Genomic DNA, 23,390 nt, shown 5'->3' with positions numbered 1-23,390 from the left:
GTTGGAGTTGTGTTTATGAGGAATGAATAAATGCAGGCGAGAACGATTTCCAAGAGATGGTTGATGATTTTGAGGAGAATGGTGAAGTGAGATCCGTTCCCCAAGGCAGTTTATATAGTTGTTCTCTTCACCCTCATCCCTCATCTCTTATCGCCCATCCTCTCATCCTCTGACCCCCATCACGTCAAAACAAGCAATGCTAATAATAGTAGCTTCTCACTCACCTTTCCCCACCGTATAAGCGAGTTTCGAACGAAATGGATTAATCCCCCCTGGCTGGCGCAATGCTTAATTCAGCCACATTAGGATTATCGAGATAATCAAAATAGAAGATGCTTCCCTTCTGCGCAAATTTGGGTTGCAGAAGTGGTAGCGAAGTTAGCGGGTTTCGTCCAAGAATAGTGCAGCAGAGTCTCCCCTTCTTGGCGTTCGCGATGTATGGGCATGCTCCGCAATCCATTGGCTGGACAAGGCTAGAGAGAGAAGAGAATACGAGAATATTTTCCAATATTTTCCAATATTTCCCATCATGTGGCACCACACGTACCGCGCCACGGAAAGGTCGGAGACAAGTGCGGAGGCCTCGCCGCGTCGCGCAAATTCGTCTCTAGGCGGGGTGGGTAGCACCGATGCAACTCCACCGGCCCTACCAAGTCCTGCCAAGAGGCTAATGATTGAACGACTCCGAGGCGAGGGTTCGAGACTTCGTTTGCTTCCGCACAGATGCCTAGGAATCGCACCGCATTGGGCCCTAAACGAATCGTTGCGATCGCAACAGCTTCCCAAACTAATTTGAGCGATTCATGCGACTTCCAATCAAACCAGCGAGTTCGGCTATCAACTGTGCTTTGTAATTTATGCCCCTGACTCTCTAAGCGTCGTTCTCCTTGTCTGTCACCACCGAGCGCATAGCCAATCCCCATGGAACGTTTCTACGCTCGATTCCACATTCCACGAGATTCATGGCTTCACAATCGGGGCTCTACTCAATCCCGAGCTTGGCAATACCCCCCACCCCGGATTCCTAGCGTGATATGAGGAATCGTCCACCTTCTGCTCGGAACAACCTTAGGCAGTAGCCAAGAGTCTGAGCTCGCCATCTCCACTATCCCGGCCACTCATCAAGAGAGGCTGCAAGAGGCGGCATGGCTCTTAACAGATTGGATTCAGGGGATCGCCGTACAGCGTTTGAGTGGCAACGACATCAAAGACCACCCACCCCAAGTAGCTGCATCCGCTAGAGGGCCTTACCTATCGGATGGAGCTGTGTGATCACCCTCCAGTCTCCACCCATTCTAGCGGGCGGTCACTAGCGGGCGGTCACGAACGCCGTCGGAAATCTCGGAAAACTGAGGTAGCTCGCAGATGTCCTAGGCGAGGTATCGCAGCTATCGCGACTGCCATTTGATACGTTGTCGGAGCTTTCACGACCGCCATACCTGGAGTCATGCCTGGTGTAACTCGCTGGTTCATCCGGGATCGATGTGCTGGACTTCGGAGAGTGGCCAGACTTATGATACTAGACTAGTTAGATACTACAGTGATGTGCTGGCAGCTTAACCCCTGCAGTTACATCCCTGGATACGAAGAACCAGTCGTCCTGCCTCTGCCGTAGAGGAAGCTCGGATGTCTCTGTGTTACTTTAACTACTCATCCCGCCCCAGCCACAGCCCCCGTCCTCAGAAGCAAGCATCACGTCATGGAGTGAGATTTTGTTCGCCTGATATACGATGGCCTGTTTCGGCAAGTAATTTCCAAGAAGAGCGTTCGCATCTTCTACTAGAACTAGGCGACAAGCGGCATATCGTGCATGTCTGAGGACATAATCTCGACTGCGTTCCCAAACGGCACGCATCTGGTTCCAACAGATATTGTTCATATCAGTTAAAATTCCGAAAAAAAATTATACTGATGGAGGTGTACCCTTGACCGTGTTTCTCATGGGTTTCTCGATCATTGGACGGGAGCGCATAAACTTAGATTCTCACCCGATATACATGCTCCTCCCAGTTTCTGACTATAACTAAATTATCTTTCCGACTCAGCACGATATCTCTGTTCACAAGCGCACTAACAATATCTCGAGCTCCGGCAAACCAGTCGTGCGGGATGAAAAAGTGTCTCGAGAGCTCTAAGGAGTCTCCCCTATTTGTCCGGCTATCGAGAGCTTCCGCAATAGCAATAGAACAGACCCAAGAATCGTTGTCGAGAAAGACCAGCCTACCCGAGTCTGTAGTTCCAAGAACATGGGAAACCCGGTCTAGGAGATCCTGGGCGAAAGGTGAGCTAAGCGTGATAGATTTAGCGAGTCCATTTGCAGTGCGGGTGATCTCTTCGAAGTGGAACACCACGAGCTGAGTGGTCCTGGGTGACACGCTGTACTGGGATAATTGCAAGAGAACCCTCATATGCCCTCCGTCGAAGAAACTGAATAAATTCTCCGGTGAAAATTGGAGCACAAGATCCAGTTGAAGGGGGTAACAAGCTATTTCCGACCAGTCATGCCAACGAAATATCCGAGCCTCCGTAGTATCGATGCGAACAACCTGGTCTTCTGACGACGGGTGCTGGATCCATTTATGAATGCCGGGACTGGGCTTCTTCTCGACGTGGGTTTCCAGGAGCTGGCCGTTGAAACTCCATAGATGGTCGGATCCGGCCGTGGATGTGATGAATTTGAGTTTCGCGTCTCCAAGACATAGATCCATCATCGTCAAGGAATCGTCAAGCTTGGTTTCGAACATGACTTGTCCCTGGGCCGTTTTCTCGGAGGCGTGCAAGTCCCCTATGTGGTAGGAAATGATTTTATTCCGATAGTCGACGCTAAAGAGCAGTTTGTGTTGCTGGGACCAGGCCATCATCTTAACCGGAGATGGATGCCGGTACAATGTAGCTATCGGTTCTGCCGTGTTGAGGCTGTGGAGAACGATAGATCCGTCGTCTCTACCACAGAAAATAATCGCCTCGGCTGGGTGTACTGCTATTGATGTAATTCTCATTTGGACTTCGGGAGATACATGCTCCGTTACTGGAACTGAAGCAGGATCGTGTCCATCATAAATGGCCGGTGATAGTGGCTCCCATACCGAGCATTTCGAAGCACGAATATCAGCAATTTGGAGGGTGTTTTTCGAAAAAGCAAGGTGGCGAATGGAGCTGTTGTTAGATGACAGTAGTCGATAGATCAGCCGTAGCGAGTCAAATTCATAAATGCATATGGCGTTCTCCCCTCCTACAGCTCCAAGCAGACGACCATCGGCACTCGCACAAAGCGCACGACAGGTTTCTCGCACACAGGATAGCTGCTGGTTCCGCAGTGGATCGATTGCCACCAGGTCGCCCTCGAGATAGGAAATTGCCAATAGACCAGAGGCCGCATTTGGGTTGAAAATCATCTCGACAACCTGATCATTACTCGTGTCCCCGTTGACCAACTTCTTCCCACAGGTCCCCAAATCTGTGTTTTGTGCCAAGTCCCATAGGAGAATTGGGTGTCCAAGGTACGCGACAGCAAGTAACTGGCTGTGAACTGACATGGCGAGAGAAGACGGTTCGCCGTGTAAAGGTGAGTTGGGAAGCTTGGCGGTGTGGTTCCAAAACAAGTCCGGCTTTCGGATCTCATTATTTTCTAGGTCCCATGAAGCAATATAATTTCCGACGGTGGCTGCCCTAATTATTCCTTCATTGAATGTAAGATAAAGCGGGCGATGAAGGGTATGGAAAGTGTGGATACACTCCCCTCTTCCAATATTCCAGACTTTGATCGTTTCTAGGCCACAGGACGCGAGGAGACCCGTTGTGTCATTAATTTGCAAGTGCTTGATTGTCTCTCCGTGGTACAAGAGTCTACTTTCTTGATAGAGTGTTCCGTGATAAAGTGAAATAGCGCCACTCTCGAGGCCCACGGCCATGAATCCATCTCCATAGCATAAGGTGGTAGGGTCGTCACTTTCGAACTTCACGCGAAATATCTTGTCGCTCCACACTTCATCCTGATGACCAAGAAGCACAAGCGCTTGTATCCTAAAGACGCTATTATGGAGCATTGATTTTGTAGGGCAGAACGGCGGAACCAGAGTGTGTATGGCTGACGGATATGCAAGAAGGACGCTGGAAAACCTAGTTGTCAGCCGCATAAGGTCTGCCGCCCATCTCCGAATTATTGCAATGCGATGGTCTCTCGGGGGTCCTTCGATATCGCATAATGCCGCGAAAGTTGCCAAATGTCGTGAAGTTTGCTCAAGTTGCTTTAAAGATTGGGAACCTGCCACTTCCTCAATCCAAGATAAGATATTGGTATTCAAAAACTCCTCCAGGGGCAAAAGGATATTTCTCTCCTGCGAGGTAGCCTTAAAGAGATGATATGACCAGAATTGAATGGCGTAGTTGGCGAAGTCGGGCCTATGGCGAGACCGCCTGGGGGCAGACTGACGTGGTTGCGTTCGAAGGGGTGAAAATTCTTCGGAAATGAGGCATCGTAGACAGATTTCCGCCATCCGCGAGTGTGACTTCTCCACGTTGAGAGCAAACTCGGAGTCAAGTCCAGGGTCTATCAAGAACTCTCTTGCAGTCTCATGCACGAGCTGTACCCTGGCACACTGGTCAATGAAGATGAGTTGACCACATCGTACTCCAATAGCCCGTTCGATATTCACAATGTCTTCTCCGAAATGTAACTTCAAAGCTCCTAGCAACTCTCCGACAGACATTGGCCTGGGGGCGCATGATGTCCAGGTCAGGATTTCTCTGACAAGATCCTTGCTGTACCTTTCAAGAGACATCAAATGTAAAGTCCGTCTGTAAGACGCCTTCATACTAGGGGGGACTTCGTCGAGTACCCGCGCTATCTCGGTCTTTCTGTGGACATTGCGTACCTCATCAAGCACAAGGGTTGTCCAGATGAAAGACCCATTCGCTTTGTTCAATATCCTTTGGGCCAGTGAAGCCTTTTCATCCAGGTCCAGGACATCCAAGGATGAGACGACTGGTTCTACTAATAGTTTTAAGTCTGAAAGGGTCTCGTGGGCTTCAATACTGATGGCTGAGAGGCATTCTTCTGTTGGCACAGAAAACCTAGACTCCAGCTCAGGGTTATCCCGACTTGTTATAAAGATTCTTAAATGTAGCGGTGGGTCGAGTTTTGACAGTAGGCCGAGAAAATGAGTGGGATCTGTACACCCATCGAAGGCATCGATCACCCAGTAATGCTGAGCAAGTTTTCTTTCAAAGATCTCAGACAGAAAAAATACTCTCCAGAGAGCGCTTGTGTCCTCGTGATCGATATCAACACCGTCGTTCTTGAGTTCCAGTAGGTTGTCCCTCACTCCATCATCCAAGGAGGCCATTTGGAATGCGAGAGAGCGAAGGCACGTACTCAGCCGGCATTTCGACCTATTCTCGGATTTGAAAAAGAAGTAACTGCAAGATAGACCCTCCGCTTTCAGCATGTCAATGACGAGCCCGGCAAGGACAGATTTTCCGCTGCCAGGTCTTCCCTTGACCCAGAAAATCCGGTTCGGCGTCGTTCCATTCTTCCAGTTCATGAACGATTCTTTCCTAAGGAGCCATTCACCCGACTGCGCCACGCGGGCCCGTTGGACGGCGATGTAGTCGCCGTCAAAATCTGGAACACCGAGGTACCGTCCCAGAACATTGATCATGTCTTGTCGTGTTCGAGACTCTTCTTCCGCGATTATTTGGGAGAACTTTTCGACTGTCTCTGCCAGCAAATTTCGCAATAGTTGATAATTCATGTCAGACGGGGAATCAAACTTGCAAATGGAGCGATGGTCCGCAGCAACTGGGACCTGGGTTTCGTGGCGGTATCCGAGTGTGGCCGAGTCGCGGTCGACGACTAACGAACCCAACATTCGTATCTTCAGTGTCTCATAGAAAGAAAAGATATCTATGTTCACAATGTGTCGAAATGCATCATTTATGACCTGGATGGCTCCAGAATTTGGACGGAGATCGGAAACGTAAGCCCTACGGTACGTGACCCGGAGTAGATTTCGGAGAATTCTGGCGAGGTCTGAGCCGCGGTGAGGAGTGGCAAGGAAGTAGATGGCTGCGAATCGGCTAGCAATATTCTTGTACTGGTCGTCCTGCTTGGCGAGTATAATGGCTTTCTTTATCACAAGGCCTCCCATGCTGTGGCCTATCGCAACTATACGCGTCGAGGAGTTACAAATGGCAGGGGTTACTCCCAGTTCGGCCAGAAATGCCTTGCCAAATTGATGGATGTTTAGGTAATTCTCGGGGCCTCTGGCGTAGTCCGAGTCGTAACCAAAACTGTGTATTCGGACTCTTTGAAATGCGGGATCCTTTGGCAGCCATTCTTTGGGCCAATAGTGTGATGGCGACGGTGTTTTGCTCCATGTCTTCCTTGATCCTCCGCCCAGGCCATGAACGAAAATCAAGTCTATTTGCGGGTCGGGAGGTTCGTGGAGTAGGACTAATCCTCGCGGCCCTCTTGCATCTTCAACAGCGCGAGAGCCAGCTACTGACTGCGAAAGGGATTTCAAGTGCGAAACAAAGCGCCGCCTTCTGCCCAGCTTTGGTTGGCTGCCAGGAGAGGAATCTGGCGGGTCGTTGTCAGGTCGCTTATGCTTTCGGAAGAACTGTAATAGCCGGTGGCTTATTAGTTAAAGGGACTTGATGTTACGGCGCTTCGGGCACCACGAACCATGATCGTTTGTGTTTCTCTTCTCGCGGTAAGGTGCTCGCGCCCGCACCCTCCCTCCTGGTGGAGTCTGTGTTCAAGAAGAAAAGCACTGTGAATTTGCATTCAGCTTGCTCCATCCTGTCCATGTTGCCAAGTTGGGGCCTGAGGCTAATTATGCAGGTGGCGTGGAGACACATGCAGGCCCCTTGAAGCTGGCCAATAGGAAGGTATCTTGACCCGCTGCCAGAGCAGGTTACTTCAGCACTGTCTCATGCTTCTCCCCAGAACGACATGGTGAGTGCGTTGTCGAACAAAACGGCAACGTCCGACCGACATTTGAGTGGCCATCTTCTATCAACGTCTTACGGCACGCTACGGAGATCTTGCTACTAAGAGCAAGAGACATTCGTCGTCCAGAGGGACTTAAGTTCTACATAATAATCATTGCCGTGGTTGGCATCATCAGATCCCCTTGATCAAGCCCGGGCCGTCCGGTTAGTGCTCGTCTTATGTGTGGAGAAGTATCTTGGCTTGGGGTTGGAGTTTGTTCGAAGCATCTACGATGGCTTTCTGTAGGAACTAGGAATTCTGCTTCGAAAATATATACTCGGATCAAATCGGATTCCAGGCCCGTCCTACATCAGCGATTCGAGATACCGAGAGAGTTCCTTTGGGTATTGTTGTTACCCAGAGTACACATGATATGGTTGAATTGGCGTGACTTAATGCGAACGCCAATGTCGTAAAGACTCTGGGCAACAATAATAGCGGGGGTTGTATGAACTTGTGCCATCGCATCTCGTCACTATAATTGCACGTTCATGTTCATGGGAGTGGGAAATGGGTCACTCCATATATGCGATTCAAGGAACAAACCCTCGCAACTCTCGCAGTGCAGGTGCGCGCTCAGGGGTCTGAGAAGAATAAAATTAGCCTGCAGTCGCTTGCGTACGCATCGCATCGGCTAATCGCTCTCCTGGCCCTCTCCGGACGCCTTCTCGACTCTTCCGAGTTCATGTCAGGTCTAGATAATAGTAACTTCCTGGACACCACCGTGGATGAACCTGCTCACAGCGACCCTGCAATTCTCAGGCGTGTCTTCGATATAGAAGTACCCAACTCTCTCCCAGCGGCCATCTTCCACTGACCTGAGGGCTAGGCCTTTAAGGTAACCCTTAAACCCACCGTCGCAGTTAGCCACGAGGAGTAATACGATTGGAACTCTAACTGCGGGGTCTAGGTACGGGCCTTCTGGGTACTGAATAACGAATTCCTCTGGCGTGCAGTCGTTATAAAACTGTATGTGCAATTTCTTTTCTGAGTCAGGAATATTCTCCCCGTCACCAAATACCACCACGTTGGAAAATGGAGATGGTCCGTGATGCTCATGGTGCCAAGCCGCATTTGACATGAACCCTCTCACCCGCAGCTCGCCGGACTTGGCAGGACCCCATGGCAAGTCGTCGTGAACTAGCTGGATGCGGCAGTCAGTGACGGCGAAGGACTCGTCAATGAGATGCGGGGGCACTCTCCAGGATGTGATCTTTGAATTCGGTGCCAACCAAGACCATGAGGGTGCGAGTGGTGGATTGGGATACTCGATGGGCTCAAGAGCCTCGTCTGTCCTGCTCCAGAGCAGCCCACCCGGAAGTTCCGATTCCATAAGCCGGCCAAACATTCGTCAGCCGGAGGCCCGCTCTTATCGTTGAGCCTATAGTAATACCTAGCGATGGCTATGAGCAAGGCAGCCCGCTGATTGGGGACCGCGATGCTATACCGTGAAAATTCACCGATGAGCGAGTCCCAATATCCCAGGACTTGCCGTATCGAACGCTTCCCGTCAGTTCCGAAACCGTCGGTAAACTCGGAGGATGAGATTTTGAATCATTATCGCACTTCCATGTCGTCATGAGCGCGCCGTAGGTGAGTCTGCGTCGTGCGAACTGTTCCTCAGCAAACTGCGACGCACTCTTACGGCCTTCAGAACCAAATGCACCTGGGGCGCAAGAATCATATCGCCAGTAACTCCTTCGCTCAGCGAGCACTGGATCTTGAAGACTGGTGGCACGGGTTCCTTTAACTCCAGTTCATGGCGGTATAAGAACCCGTATTCGGTGCTTGTCGGGCGGCTGGTCAAGATTGTGACTGTGGCATTGTCGTAGATTCTTTCGAGCTCGGCTATGTTGGTACGCCAATCCACCTCGTCATCTTGTATGATGCATAGTAGTCCAGCCCAGATGTAAGAGAGGCCCAGTTTCTGGGCCACGATGACTGCGTCTTGGACCATGGGAGGAAGATCGGCAAGGTCCATTCCCCCACCAAGTTGCTCAATGTTACTCGAGAGGAGTCGAAGAGCATTTTCCGTACCCCGTACGTCGACCAAAGCAGCATAAATCAAGGCTTGTCTGTCAGTAGCAGGATGCACGAGTTTTAGTTGGTATGTGCTGTCGATGTAGTTGACATGTATCATCCCCTTGGCATATAGGCAGGATCTGGCTCGGTGCATGATTCGTGCTCCTCGAGGCAACAGGATGACCATGCTCGGGCCAGGGTATACGTTTCCTCCGAACCTGGCTCGAGGCTAACGTTCAAGGTTGGTGACCGCGTGTAACTCCTTTTGATCTGATGTTTGAAGCTGCTATTAGTGCTTGCACTAAAGACCATCCCTCGTCGGACCGCCCGAAAGGAAGCTCACACCTCTGGTGACCATTGGCCAATAGCCTGTGCCTCTAAATTTTACGAATCATACAGATGGCGGTTCTACTTCCTGAGGTGCTCCGTCGGAACTGTTGTTACGCTGTTCTCGATCTTCAGGTGTGTAATAGGCCCCGAAGGCAAGTCTTGAGTATAGGCGGGGTAAGCAGTCATTGAAATCCCGAGAAGAAATGATCGGCCTCGCAGTTCCACGGCCTCTTCGGCGTATTCAAGGACAGTTTGGGCCAGTACACAGCCCTTCTCAACCGACTCTTGCCTTGCATCTTTACACATCCTCGTACACTGCTGCCGTATTTGCCATCCTCCAACCTCGACTGAAGACGTGGGGTTTTCCCGTTAACTCGGAAAAGTAGTTTGCGATCTCTTTTTCGCTTCGGGCGAGGTGATCTTTCGTTTGTATGACGACATTCCGGCACTGGTCGCACCGGTGTAGGGTCTCTTGGCTAGCGAACGCCATCTTTGCTCATGAGTCGGCTGCGCAAGAAATTTCACGAAATCCTCCGTACACAACGCTAAAAAATGGATGATGTCGGCGGGCATTGGGGGAAGTATTTTTAACCCTGGCTCCGCCACTCTGATTCCTATGCATATAACACCTCGACTCCGCCACGTCGCACAATGCGAGCGGGTTTTATCTGCCACCCACGTCCCGTGTCCCGAGTTCACTCTGCGCCCCGAGGCAATGCTGCCCGTCGGGCCGCAAGAACCAATCCCTCCTGGCTAAGCTACGCCCATCAGTGCTGATTCGTGAAGCTCTCTTCTCGTTCCCGCAGTTCTGTTGTGTTACACCAACCCCACTCTCCCCGCCCCCTTCATTGCTACGACAGAGGGAAAAGAAAGACGAGAAAAGGCATGAAAAGCCGCGGCCTCTGGGAGAGTCCAAGATCTAGACCAAAAGACACCAATCAGAGGGCCGAGTAATAGTCTGCTGACCCGACCGCAAAGAAATCAACTCTATCGCCCCCGCCCTCCATTTGTCGTCCACATTGTCTTTGCATCCGGGTCAGCATTTTCTTTCTAGCCGCCCGGTACAGATATTGGGAGTGGTCCATAAGATTTTAGTGGTTTGTGAAGACTGCGTAAACTACGCGTGTGATGGCTAAAGCCACGATTAAGTAGGTCTATCTGATGCTCCTGATATGGCACAGAGGCTGAGAAGGGGATAGAAGATGTTAACATGGGTGAGTGGGGTGGGGAGGCATAACATCTCGCTGAGGGCGCGGTTGACTCCCCAGACTTTAGTCACACTTCTCTATAAAGTCCATTCGGCATTCGGCATCGATGCTGGCAGGGCTCTCCCGTTGGATGGTCGTAAGGTCCAGAATGGTGAGTTCTCGTGCGACCGTTGCTGTATCGGGACAGGGGTTGAATGCGCCTAATTATGACGAGGATTTCCCACGTTCCCCACGTTCAGAGACCCGGCAACAGGGTGATTATCCCTTGGGCTTGGGGCTGATAATATGCAACAATGATTCAACTTGTTATCGGTGCGATGCATCTCTGCTGTGGCCTGAACGTACGGGACATTGAGGCTGGGGCGTACAGTGGTTCATCGAAGTGCCATGGGCCGGCTCGGCCCTTCGCTACGCAGCCTGCACTCTATCCCGGTCAAGGATGTTTGGCAGATCCTGTGGTTGACCATCCGCAAATCCTGCGTCTTAGCGTTTGACCAATTCTTGCACAAGCGAAGATCAAAGACAACCAGAGAAAAGGACAGCCGAAGTAAGATAAGGGCATCAATGTCGAATATATTAGTAGTCGTCCGCTTTCCTACCAACTACCTACCCACCAGCTCCAGAAAAATCGTCGATGGGATCCGTACCGACAGAACGGTCCCCGCTGAAACATCCGAAATGAACCAACAATTCAGGGATGCAAGGCTGTGGGGGGTCTCCTGCTCCGCCACACTTGAGGAGCCCCTGATGGTCAGTGATGGGCCAAAAATAGGCCCAACATGCATGTAGGCTGCAGGTAGGATCAATATCGCAAACATGGAGCGGGGATCATGTTGCATCGGGATGAATGGTAGGATCGCGAAGGTGATGTTGGGGGAATCGGGGATTTCCCATACAAATACTGCGCAGGCTCCATCACAGACCACCTGTTTGCAATTGAGAAACCTGCGGCTTCAATCCCTCTTGATTAAGGCACCTATTCGCTGCTTTAACACTATTATCCCCTTTCAAAATTCACTGAACATGAAGCAGCTTCCTTTTCTCCTAGGTGCCATATTTTGGGCGTTGGCTCTCGGAGCCATTATTGCACCCCCCGCCCGAGACCTCGGCATTGCCCCGGTTAGACCTCGAGACGCGATAAAGTCCAATGCAGCTGTTTACCACGCCATCCGGCGCGCGGTTTCCACTGCAAGGCTCACTGGAAGGCAAATCGAACAGGAAAGTAACAGCACCGTGCTCGACAAGAGTTGGGTGGACGCTGTCCTGTTTGCATACCCTCAGTATGTTTTTCCACGTCTGTGATTGTCACCAGACGGCATTTGGACCAGGGGTAAAGCTAACGCTGCTTCTTCTCTTAGCGAGACGGAAGTGGGACAGAAAGCTACCATTGAAAACTCCATCGAGATCGTCTGCACGACATGCTACATCAAGGGGAAGGCTAGCTCCAAGTTCACCATCGACGGGAATTTTGATGCGGGCCAGGCGCTCAAAAACTTCAGCAGCGACGTTATCAACGAGGTCGGCCAGCTTGGAGGCCAGGTCGTCGACTACATAATGGACTACGTCCCCGACGTAGCGACAAAGATGAAAGACGGGTTCGACCTCGACGACTTTGACCTCCCGCCCGCGAAGTTCGATTTCAATGTTGATGTGCCCGAGATTCCAGAATTTCAGTTGCAGTTTAAGTTCGAGGATATGGAGCTGTATATGCTTATTGACACCGTCCTTTCCTCCAGCGCTACCTACAACCTCAATTTGTATACTTCCAATACACCGATTGGACTTTCGGTTAGCAAGGATTTGATGATTGGTGTCGTCTTGTCCATCGACCTCATCCTCAGCGTCAACGGTGAGATTGACATAAGCACGGGTTTCCACATTAAACTCGATGAAGGTGTGACGATAGACATTTCTCTGTTCTCTGACGACGTTTCGAAGATCACCTTGTAAGCTGCAGCTCCTCTTCCCAGCCACGGGCGTAGGCTGCTAATTTTTGGTCGCTCTAGGAACGGTGGACAATTTGAATTCCTTCCCGTCACTGTTGAGAGCGCCGGCGTCGTATTCAATGCCATCCTCCGCGTCGGAGTTCGGACAGGATTTGAAGTCGCGACTCCCGGTCCGCCCGGGTTCGGGGCTAGTGCTGGTGTGGAAGTAGGCGTCCATGCCAACGTCGCCGAGTTCGTCACCAATGTCACAGCGTCCATTGGTGATGCCGAGGAGGACTGCCGCCTTCGGGTGGAGGAAACGTACCAGCTTGCCCTCGGCGCTCGCGCTGGCGCCTCGGTGGCCTGGCGGGAATATACCTGGGGTCCCGTACCGGAGACCAAAATCCCCATCTTCTACACTACTTTGTCGAATGGGTGTGCCATCCAGAAGAGCAGCCCTGTGACCACGTCGGTGCCAACGGTTACAGCCACGAAGGCGGTCGAGGCTAGGGCGGAGAGTGATGAAGAACTCAAAACCACCACCCTCACGACAACGGTCGTATACACAGGTGTTGCCTGCTTATCGCAGGAACTTGTGGCTTGCCCCGCCTCCCTTCAGACAACGTCTAAGTTTACGACCACCAAGACGCACGTTACCGTCGTACCATCCGACGCTGATCCGACCTTCCCCCAATCGGTTCTCAGTACCATATCAAGCGTCGTTCCCTTTGGCAGCGGCGTTCAGAAGTTACCCGCAACTTCTGGGAGTCCTGTATCCTACGTGCCTCCTCCGCCAACAGAAACTGCAAATCCAAAGGACAATGATGATGAAGATGACAGTAGCTTATCAGATTTTGTTAATGATAAGACAGGCGGAGTACCAAACCGCGTCATCCTCGGTGTCAGCATTGGACTGGGTGTGCCGGCCCTAATCGCCATCGTTGTTGGCCTTGTGTATGCTCCCGACGTTCCCGTTTTGACCCGAATACCTTGCCCGACGAAGATTGCTAACCCTCGGACAGATTCTTCATGAAGAGGAAAAAGTACGCGCCGGTGCAGACCGGCGATGCCTTGGCTCACGCTGGACCGTTACGGTCAGAGCCATACGATTCCGGCTCACATCTTTCCAAGTCGAACAGCCAAAATGTGGTTGGGAGAGCCGAATAATGGAACTGGAGTTACTGTATCACAGGTTTCGGCCCATGAGAATTCTTGGTGTTGCGGGTATTCTAAGTCTCGGCTGGAAGTTTGGATAGTTTACGCTCATTGATTTTTTTGTCGTGGTGTTTAGCGATTTGACTTACATTTCTCGCCTTTCAATAAAGAAGAGTTGAATTGATGACACACGGAGCTGAGAATGGAAGGAATGTTGTGCTGGGCGAGCATTTCGGCTCTCTCTTCCATGCGCGATCAATCCCCACCTGCCTGTAGAGCGTGCAAACGGGCTGCGCTCGCAAGCACCTTTCACCCCAGTGCTCTCCAAACTTTCGAGCCATAACCCGAAACCTGTCCAGTCCCCCATGATACACGTCCAGGTCATACCCCGCCCCGCAGCGGCTTTTCCAACACAATATCATTTCAGTCTCCTAGAAATCAACCAACGAAACTGCTTCATCCGCCGTACAATTCTACGGCAGTCGGTGTGAATTATGTCCGGGTGGATTCGTCCATCCCTTGGAATACAAAGTGCTTTACGTTGCCTTGTTTATCAGACGACGTATAAGAAACGCTTTCCCGAAATGCAACACCACTATCGCGTTCTAATGGTTCCTTGGTGATGGTGAACCATTCTTGAAGCTTATTGCGATGCGCCCGCCGCGGGTCCATCGAGTCGGACCAGTGCAGCTTGATGCAGTAGACATGAAATCGGGAAATGAGGCTAAATTGGACGAGCCCTTCAGTTGAAAATTATCTAACAGGTAGGCCCAGTGGTTTGAACAGCAGCTTTGAACTGAGGGGGCGATGTCATGACTGAGATGTAATTGGCCGAGAGACCCCTTGCTCAGTCAAGTCGTCTGGTGTGGCTGAGAATATGAACTCACGGCAATAACTGCGGGGAAGGTCGTGATGCCTCTATCACCCCTCAGCAATACTCCCGGTGATGCCTCGTTCTCGCCACAATCATCAACATCGAAGCCACCCTACCAGACTGTCGACGCCATGGTGGGTGGATGTAGATGTCTGGAAGGAAATTTACCTCGATCGACGTAAGAATACGATTCTCCAGCGGGGTAGAGTCGGTCTGGCCCAACCGGAGAATCCACAGAAGGAGCGAGTCATACCCCGAAAGTACAGCCTGAGATGGCAGACAGATAATCGCTGCCAATACTGGGAATTCCAGCACAGCTTGTTCAAATGCCTCAGGTCGGAAAGCCTCGGCCGTGAGGGGCTGCGACACGCGGCGCGATGGGGATTCCCACGCAGTGCCCGTCACTTCCTCGCTCGTGGTGTCGGTGCTAACGCTGAAATAGACGACGGACCGTACGGCCCAACGGCATTTCACGTTGCTGTCGCCTATAAACAATTTGAGGTAGTCGACATCCTCCTTGAGGCTCTTTTGAAGGGACCTGATGCCGAGGCGGCCTTGCCGGGGTGGCTCTGTCATGCGATATTCAGCCAAGAGATGGGGCTTGTAGCGAGGATCTTAGGGACGGGGTATGTCGATACGAATGCTTGTCGGCTGGATCTCTCAGAACGATGTCCGGATTCTTGGGTGGGCAAGTTCCCCCCGGACGGCTACCGACCTCAATACGTCTTACCCTTAAATTGCGCCATTGCGGCCCGGTCGACTCAGGCGGTGCGACTACTTCTCGAAGCCGGGGCGAACGTGCGCGGACACGACAGCATCAACGAATCGGGCAATCATCGATTGCATGAAGAGGGGCAGGCACGCCGTAGCAGCCCTGTTCCAGCCAAAAGAAGGAGGGAGGGCCTTTCAGGTATGGAACCATACGCCTCATACGGTAGAAGTAGAGCACGAACTCACGTCGGATCAGACCAACTGCCGGCCGACGTGCTGCTCAACCTAGCCGTCGCCAATCGGACTCCGAGGCAATTCGATGACTTGGACATCGAGATACTGCGTCTGCTATGCCCCAGAACGCCACAACCGGGGCAGAATCAATTCTTGGCACCATACTCGCTACGCGACGGACAAACTCCACTTCATTTCGTCGCTCAGTGCGGTGCTAGAAATGCTAGAAAGGTCATCCAGGTACTTGTTTCTCTAGGATCTAACGTTGATGCTTTGGACCGTTTTGGACGCACGCCACTGTTAGTCGCCTGCCTCAACGCGGCGTCCAAAAATGCGTCTGACCTCCCATCGATCGTATCAACCGTCGAATCTCTCCTCATTTTAGGCGCGAATCCAAACATAGCGGACAACGAAGAATCCACCCCGCTCCGCGTCGCCTGCAAAGCCAACAGCACCAATCTCGTCCTCACACTCGTGAATAGTACTGCGCTAACAGAGATCACGGACACGCAGTTAGACTCGCTTGTTCCACTCGCTAGGAGAGACTATACTATTGCTGCACTACTTACCGGCCCAGGCGTGCAGCCCTCAACGGCACTAAGGCTGGTCAGCCGATTCAATCAATGGCCTGCCCTGGAGAGAGTAATCGAGAGTTTCGCGTCTCAAGGCCAGGATCTCTGGGCCCAACCTGACAATGAGGACTCCCTTCTACATGCCATTTTAAAGCATCCATCATCGTGGGAGCGAGAATGGTTCCCATGGGCCGACATCATCGAGAGAATACCGAACGTTAAAGCCAAAGACAGTCAGGGTCACACCCTGCTCGAGTATGCGGCCCAGAACGGGTACACATCCTGCGTCTCCAATCTCCTGGATAAGGGCGCGACGTTCAGCATTCTGGAAACGTGGTCATATTGGTCATCATTGCGCCAATGGAGGGTCTCACGCCATGGGCGCCGGTCCAGAAATGGAGCCGGCGCAGGCAAGCAAAGGGGAATCCGAAAAGACATTCTAGTTCGGCTCTTTCAGCACGAGCAGCAGGTACTTGGCCAGGAAGCGACTGGGGCCGACTCCCCTACCTTCAAAACTTACCTGACATCCGGTCTCAAGCCTTTTGAATTGCTTCCGGATCAATTTACCCCTCCGCCCAGGAAGCCGACCCAAAACGTCCCAATGTCATCACCGTCCTCTTCAACTGGGAACAACAGGCTTAAAGAAGCATCACCTAGAGTTTCTCAAGCACCAGGCCGACGGGGACCTAGAAACAGGTGGAATTCATGCGGAGGAGATTGGGACGAGCCGTACGTTTCACGCGTCGTAGCGAGGGCAAGGCCTTCATCATCTCGGCTACCGGGAGGTTACTATGGCGGTGGGCAGTATGGAGGCACTTCTGGCGGTTGGTCGGGAGGAGGAGGCTATGCGGGTGATGGGGGTGGGAGCGGTGGTCCTGGTGGTGACGGTGGTGGTAGTGGCGGTTGTGGCGGTTGTGGCAGTGATGGTGGGTGTGGTGGAGACGGAGCAGGAGGTGACGGTGGTGGTGGTTGAATTACAGGACTGAGTTTCTGTCTCTCTGCCAATGGGGCGGCGCAGGGAGCCTGTCGTTACCTATTTATCAAGTAGTTCCCTTGTGTTCGCCAAGTAGATTATAGGAGAAGAGTTCGAAAGACGAGCCTAAGCGCTCAGGAGCTGTGTATAGTAACTTTAAAAGGTTAAGAAGGTAATTACAGATTGGGTAATATAGTAGCTAAAAGCCTTCAGAAAGGAGCCCTAGTATAAGTATTTATAGTGAATGTATGGAGGCATTCGGGTATAGGCCTCCAGGAGTCAAGGGCGTGTCCTTCATCTAGACGAAGGGTCAATTGAAGAGCTATTTTGCGTAAAGTCCGGAAGTGATCAGGAGGGTGGCCGACGACGGCTAGGAAAACTGGCGGAAAGGCAAAGTGCAGCTTGACATAGAAGACAGGGGTGATTCCTCCCGATGCCCGGGGGGGGGGAAGGTTATGGGAAGCGACTGAAGGTGAGGAAAATGGATATGTAATGTAGGCATCGTCTGCAGAGGACGGGAAGAGAAATTAGCTCTTCCTGGAACTGCAATACTACACCTTCACTTGACCTACACCCGGCCTACTGTTCTCCTTCGCCCCAGAACGGGACCACTTATAAGGTTATACCCCCTTTAGGTCTTCAGTTTGTCTAATAGGTAACGTACATGAGGATTCTTTAGCAATTATCCCAATACAACAAGTTGGCCAAAACCACTCAGCTCCTTGTTGTGCTGGGCTTTAAAGAGGATTATTAGTTTCGGAAGCTGCAGGATGCCTCAAAGTATTCGAATACATTCAAATTACAATTGAAGGAAGTCCCGGTTTCTACTCCATCTTGTGGAACTTCCAGGCGCCATCCCTCTCCGAGAGACAGACACTGATCTCCTTCGCCGTCTTTTCCAGACTCTCCTTTCGCAATAATTCCTCCTCTGGACTGTCTCTGTCAATCGGGTAAAAAAAAGCAGCTAAAGATGACGATTTCCAATCCATTGAGAATCCTTCACGCTTCCCAACGTAAATCACAAACACGAGGAAGACGATTTCAAGGAAAAGTAGACCTCCCAAGTAGGCCAGCCACTCGAAGCGCACACTGATGCAAGTATCCGTTCGGAATGTTTTCCCTGGAACAGTCTGCAGCTCTGGAGAATCTGGGCCTTTTGTCCTGATGCGCTCTGTCAAGGAGTCGGAGATACCCCCCATGAACTCCATCACGTTCTCCATATGAGTACCGCCGCTGCGATACAGTCTTTGCATATAGGGCTCCCCTTCGTAAGCCACATTTCGTTTATAGTCTAGCAGCGTGTGATTCCCAATTTTCTCCTTGAGGTTATCCGCGACAGCGGGCGCAATTTGCCACCTGGGAAACGTCCATACACAATCGGGGGGATACCAAAGCGTTTCGGCGTCCTGGCAGCTGCCGTAATCACTCATCAGGCAACTAGTTTTGTTTGATGCGAAAACCTCCTGCGTGTTGACGTCGGTTCTCTCGCTGGTTTCACCGCAGGCTGTCCAGGCACCATTGCGGAAAGCCTCATCTGTGGTTATCCAGTAGTTTGGGACAGAACTGTTGGCTGGAGCTAAGGTATTCTTCAGGTTTCGTGCCAAGACTTGCCTCTCCGTATAGGTTCCGTTGACCACATTAGCGTTGTAGTTCTTCACACAGGGATAAAGCGAGCATGAGGATGCCGCTGGTTCCCACAACGTTCCTCGACCAACCTGGCAACGCGGACTGCTTTTCTCAGCTTCAGTACAGTTCCTCGGGTTTATGACGATCGTCTCGACTGTGAACATAGGGTAATCGTCGATATATGTCGGCAAAGGTGTGTCGACAGCCACCATGTGAAGCAGCTGGACCATACTCCTCGCGGACTGAAACACCTTGGTGACAGCCCCGCTCTCCAGGGAATAAAACAGTGTCCCGGTTTTTCCGGGTTCCACGTCCATCTTGCATTGATCGGTGATGTCCCGGCAGGAGTGGCATATCCCCAGAGTGGCAAAACTACCGCGATCGTTGTCCTGTACAAAGGTACAGTTCCCCGTGAGGCAATTAATATGGCCAGCCATGCTCGCAGAGCTATTTTGTGGCGGATTGATCAACCCTTTATATATCGCAAGCTTGGTGTCCATGTCGGTTGTCTTAGTCCCCGACCTCAAAGTATCAATGACCGGATCAAAAGTGTGGGCTTTGGGGATCGACGCGGGTGCGTCTACTATAAACCATTGGCAGCTCTCGTACTGAACTGTCGACTGGGTAAAGACCTCAGTCGCGACGCTAGCAAGGATGGTTACAGCCCCTATCAGAGCAAGAAACTTCATCGTACTAATACATCAAATATCAGCATTCCAAACATCTCGCCAGGCGAGCGTCGACTCAGACGCGAACTCGTCTATTTTGGACTTACAATTTCTCCTTGAAGAAAGGCCACCTCTTCAGAAACAGTAAGCAGCCGGTCATGTCCCTGCTCGCTTGATCAAATGCTTCGAAATTCGAGAGAACCGTATCTTTTCGCATAAACCAGATCCATTTTAATTGGCTTAAACCTTCAGTCAAAGGGGGTAAGAGAGACGCTTTGAAAACGGCTGAAATGATAGCAAGAGCGGTGTTGATAGAGACAGGCAGAGGCCAGCTCGACACAGGCTTGCCCTTGAAATTTTGTAGCAGGACGACGATGCCAAAAATAATGGCGGCGCAGAAGATTATGCAGAGAATCTCCAACCACCACATCCGCCAGATCATGGATGCCGAAAGTTTTGAGCGGGTGTCGCGGGGGCGATCCTTGAGTGTCGGTCTATCCTCGTTAAATGCGGCACTGTCATAGGAGGTCCGGCCGTAATCAAACTGTCGCATTGGAATCGGCTCAGAGTCGCGTCGGTGAGGGGGGGTGAGAAAGCCAGACTCTCCCAGTTCCACTTGAGGATGTCTTCCATGTTCGTTGCCGAGAGTTTGGTGAGACATCGCCGATGAGCGGCTTGTCAAAAAAGCAGAAAGAAGTCAAAAGCTCCAACGTGCTAGTAGGGAGATGAGAAGATTTTAAACTGTGGGGCCGCTTTACAATCATGGACAGCAATCTCATGAAGGGTCGAAACTCGAAAGATGCAGCAGTAATTAAGCCTTCCAAGAGACTTATTCGCGGCCGCCGAGTTCAAGACGATACGATTCGCCGTAAACCACGGATTCTTTGTCGCTAGGGTCGAAAGGTTTGAATCAGTGGAAATTTACGGCAAGATCCCGATTTGGATGTTACCTTCTTCCTGAAATACTTGAAGGTGGCGCAGCCAAGAGACACATTTCAGCCGTAGCCTGCTACAACTTTCATCTCGCGAGCGCCAATCCTTCCGACCAGCCCCAATCCGTCCTGCCATCTCACCCCCCATCTTCTCGCGAATGGCCTATCATCCGTGAACTCACTTGCATTCATCCGTAGCCTGGGCTAAAGATATCAACCTTGGCGGCCGATGCTATGAAACCCTGACCAGTTGTCATTGCTCCCGGAGACATTTTTTTAACTTTCTCTCTTGTTCATACTACTTCCGCCAAGTGTGACTTCCATCATTCCATGCTGCATTCTGCCCAAGCCCCCGCAGCTCTTTAGTCAAACCAGGGTTCGCTTGCTTTCCCTCGTTAGTCTTTTCGGTTCGTTAACAAAGGAGTACAGTACGAGCGGCCGAAGCCTGCACATCCTGCCACGTTAAGAAACAAGTGTAATTGGGGAAAGACGGAGAGTGTGATATGCCAAATTTCAACTCATCCTCAATTTTCATATTGATTTACAAAGCTGTCTTTAATGATCCAAAAGGAGCCCCAACATGACGACAGCCTCCGTGTATTCCATGGACTAGCCTCTACGGGATTCCGGGCATTCCTGGTTCTCTTTGAGTTGGTTCGATTTAGTGAGCTTCATAGCGTAACTATTTCCACAAGCTCATCCCATTTTCGAATGATTACCAGCCCATCGTCCCTAGCCAGCACTCTATCCCGCTCTACAACCGTACCGACGATATCTCTGGCATCAGCGAGCCAGCCATAAAGGATGAAAAAGTGACGCGCATACTGATGCTGCTTTCTTCCCCAACGGCCGCATGTCCCCAGGAAATCGGTTCACTCTCTTTCCCACGTTTCGTTAATTCTCGCACTCCCAACAGACACATGTCCAGAAATTCTTCGAAGGATTCACCCTCGTCACCCACCAATCATCCGGCGTAGCTAACCGCTGGGAGAACCACCAGTACCATCACGTGTCGCACCTGAAGTCCCAATTTGTGTGAGAGAAGAAATCGGAGTAGTGAATTTGTTCGACGCATCAAGAGATGACATTTCTCCGCTCTTCCTCAGTGCCGTCGCTCGCACAAATGCGCCCCAATATGCATTCCCAGACTATTCACCCCAAAATATGTGTGGGAGATCACGAGTCCTTCATGAACTACGCAATAGAGATAGCAAAAATGTCACCTCCCTCACCCGATAAATTTTGCGTTGGAGCGGTCTTAGTTGACGGGGATACTGGCGAAGTTCTGTCAACTGGCTACTCACTCGAGTACCCGCAAGACTACAAGGGCGATCGTGGGAAAACACACGCAGAGCAGTGCTGCTTCATAAAGATCTCGGACAAGTACGATCTCCCAGAGGAACGCATCCGGGAGGTACTTCCCCCGAATACTGTTCTCTACACAACAATGGAGCCCTGTAGCAACAGATTGAGTGGCAACAAAGGTTGTGTAGCTCGTATCATCGGTCTCAGAGGGGCGATCAAGAAGATATATGTCGGCATTAAAGAGCCATCAACCTTCATAACAGAAAATTCTGGGCAGGAAAAGCTTGAGGCCGCTGGAATCAAGGTCTCTTTCCCTGTTGAGCACCTTCGAGCTAAAATTATGGACGTTACTTTGACCGGTCATGTTGGAGCTGTTGGCAAATCAAATTCATGAGGTGGAGGCCATGGGTGCCGCCAAAGTTCGGGGAGGAAATAAAGACTCGACTGCTTATCAATTTAAGACCGCGGTACCTCGTCCTTTCCCCACGACTCTTCTTCGAGAAAGGGAGGATCGATGCCGGCAACGCGCTGAAGTCACGTTTCCGCCAACGTTTATTTCTTTTCGTCTCTTTAACCACCTCAGTTTCAATCATTTAATTTCCCATGATGTCCGCTGCCTCCATAGGGTTCACTTCAGAAAATCCCACGCTAGATCCGAACGTCCGAAAGGGTGAGCATCCCAGCAAAGAAGAAATGGCCAATCCTAATAATTCTCTAGCATTGCCACGGGGTTGTAAAGTTCTCTCAAGAAGGACCCATGGAAAGAGTTTCTGGGCAACCACAGGCAGGATTGATGTCGAGCTTGAAGACCGGACTAAACAGTCTTACTTCATCAAAATATTAAGTCGAGACTCGGCAAAGGACATTGTCCATGGCGAGTTCGAATCGATGAAGGAAATATACAAGGTGGTTCCAACCTTTGTTCCTAAACCCATTGCGTGGGGTACCTACGAGTCCGCGCCAGAGACTTCATTCTTCCTCTGCGACTTCAAAGAGATGAAAGGAGACATGCCAGATCCCATCGAATTTGCCGCTTTGCTGGCCAAGCTTCATCGGAACAGCCGCTCACCCACGGGGAAATTCGGGTTTGACACGACGACGTACGCCGGGAACCTCCCACAAATGGTGAAGTGGGAGGAAAGTTGGGAGAGGTTTTTCGCCAACAGCCTTAGATATGCTCTTGACCTCGAGATATCCACCAAAGGTCCAGACAAAGAGCTCGAGGCCCTCATCCCTCTGCTATTCGGTAAAGTTATTCCCAGGCTCCTAAGGCCGCTGGAAACTGGTGATCGAATGCTGAAGCCGTCATTGGTCCATGGTGACCTCTGGTACGGCAATTCCGGAATCAACATCGCCGATGGTCAGCCGCTCGTGTTCGATGCGTGTAGCTTCTATGCGCATAACGAATGTAGGTGATCTCGACTCGTTCATGTTGTTTCGGCGAACTGACCTCCGCCTTTAGATGAGCTCGGCCAATGGAGACCGGCCTGTAACAAGTTCGGACCAGAATACATCGAGGCATATAAGTCCTGCATGCCAATTTCGCCACCCGAAGAGGACTTTGAGGGCCGTCTAGATCTTTATAGATTGTGAGGTTTTACCTAGACACCTGAGCAGATACGTGGTTTTGGCTTGGAACTGACATATGACCAGGCGATTCGACACACACGTCTCCGCCCTTTTCTCCGAGGACAAAAAACTTCGGGCGCAGTATGCATACCCTCTGAAAGCCAGAAACCGCCATAGCTAACATCTCGGTCAGGGTAATTGGTGTTATGAGGGATCTCGTTGAAAGATACGGCCACTAATTTCCCTGGTGGAGGCCATCCAAGAAGCGTGGGGTAGATCCCTCCTCTCCACT

At 51.2% G+C, this 23,390-nt stretch overlaps 4 protein-coding genes and 1 pseudogene across 4 annotated transcripts; 3 read left to right on the top strand and 2 right to left on the bottom strand.

Moving 5' to 3' along the window:
• Window positions 1–8,570: 8,570 nt before the first annotated feature.
• On the bottom strand, window positions 8,571–9,170 carry SAPIO_CDS6372 (annotated as a pseudogene; the record flags this gene model as incomplete).
• Window positions 9,171–11,577: 2,407 nt separating this feature from the next.
• On the top strand, window positions 11,578–13,646 carry SAPIO_CDS6371 (Uncharacterized protein; the record flags this gene model as incomplete). The annotated part of the gene is made up of 4 exons (XM_016788493.1): window positions 11,578–11,834; window positions 11,913–12,500; window positions 12,561–13,433; window positions 13,502–13,646. The coding sequence occupies 4 exons, from the start codon at window positions 11,578–11,580 to the stop codon at window positions 13,644–13,646; spliced, it is 1,863 nt and encodes a 620-aa protein (XP_016641927.1).
• A 993-nt stretch (window positions 13,647–14,639) lies between these two features.
• SAPIO_CDS6370 (uncharacterized protein) lies at window positions 14,640–16,998 on the top strand (the record flags this gene model as incomplete). Its single annotated transcript, XM_016788492.1, has 3 exons — window positions 14,640–14,642; window positions 14,821–15,418; window positions 15,476–16,998. The coding sequence occupies 3 exons, from the start codon at window positions 14,640–14,642 to the stop codon at window positions 16,996–16,998; spliced, it is 2,124 nt and encodes a 707-aa protein (XP_016641926.1).
• Window positions 16,999–17,822: 824 nt separating this feature from the next.
• Window positions 17,823–19,953, bottom strand: SAPIO_CDS6369 (uncharacterized protein; the record flags this gene model as incomplete). Its single annotated transcript, XM_016788491.1, has 2 exons — window positions 17,823–19,317; window positions 19,400–19,953. 2 exons carry the CDS (start codon window positions 19,951–19,953, stop codon window positions 17,823–17,825), a joined length of 2,049 nt encoding a protein of 682 aa, XP_016641925.1.
• A 2,182-nt stretch (window positions 19,954–22,135) lies between these two features.
• Window positions 22,136–23,337, top strand: SAPIO_CDS6368 (uncharacterized protein; the record flags this gene model as incomplete). Its single annotated transcript, XM_016788490.1, has 4 exons — window positions 22,136–22,937; window positions 22,992–23,118; window positions 23,183–23,239; window positions 23,292–23,337. 4 exons carry the CDS (start codon window positions 22,136–22,138, stop codon window positions 23,335–23,337), a joined length of 1,032 nt encoding a protein of 343 aa, XP_016641924.1.
• Window positions 23,338–23,390: the final 53 nt, after the last annotated feature.

The sequence above is a fragment of the Scedosporium apiospermum genome (genome assembly GCF_000732125.1).
Source record: "Scedosporium apiospermum strain IHEM 14462 chromosome Unknown SEQ_SAPIO_0102, whole genome shotgun sequence".
NCBI classification, from domain to species: domain Eukaryota; kingdom Fungi; phylum Ascomycota; class Sordariomycetes; order Microascales; family Microascaceae; genus Scedosporium; species Scedosporium apiospermum.
This window is presented reverse-complemented; position numbering and strand designations above follow the sequence as displayed.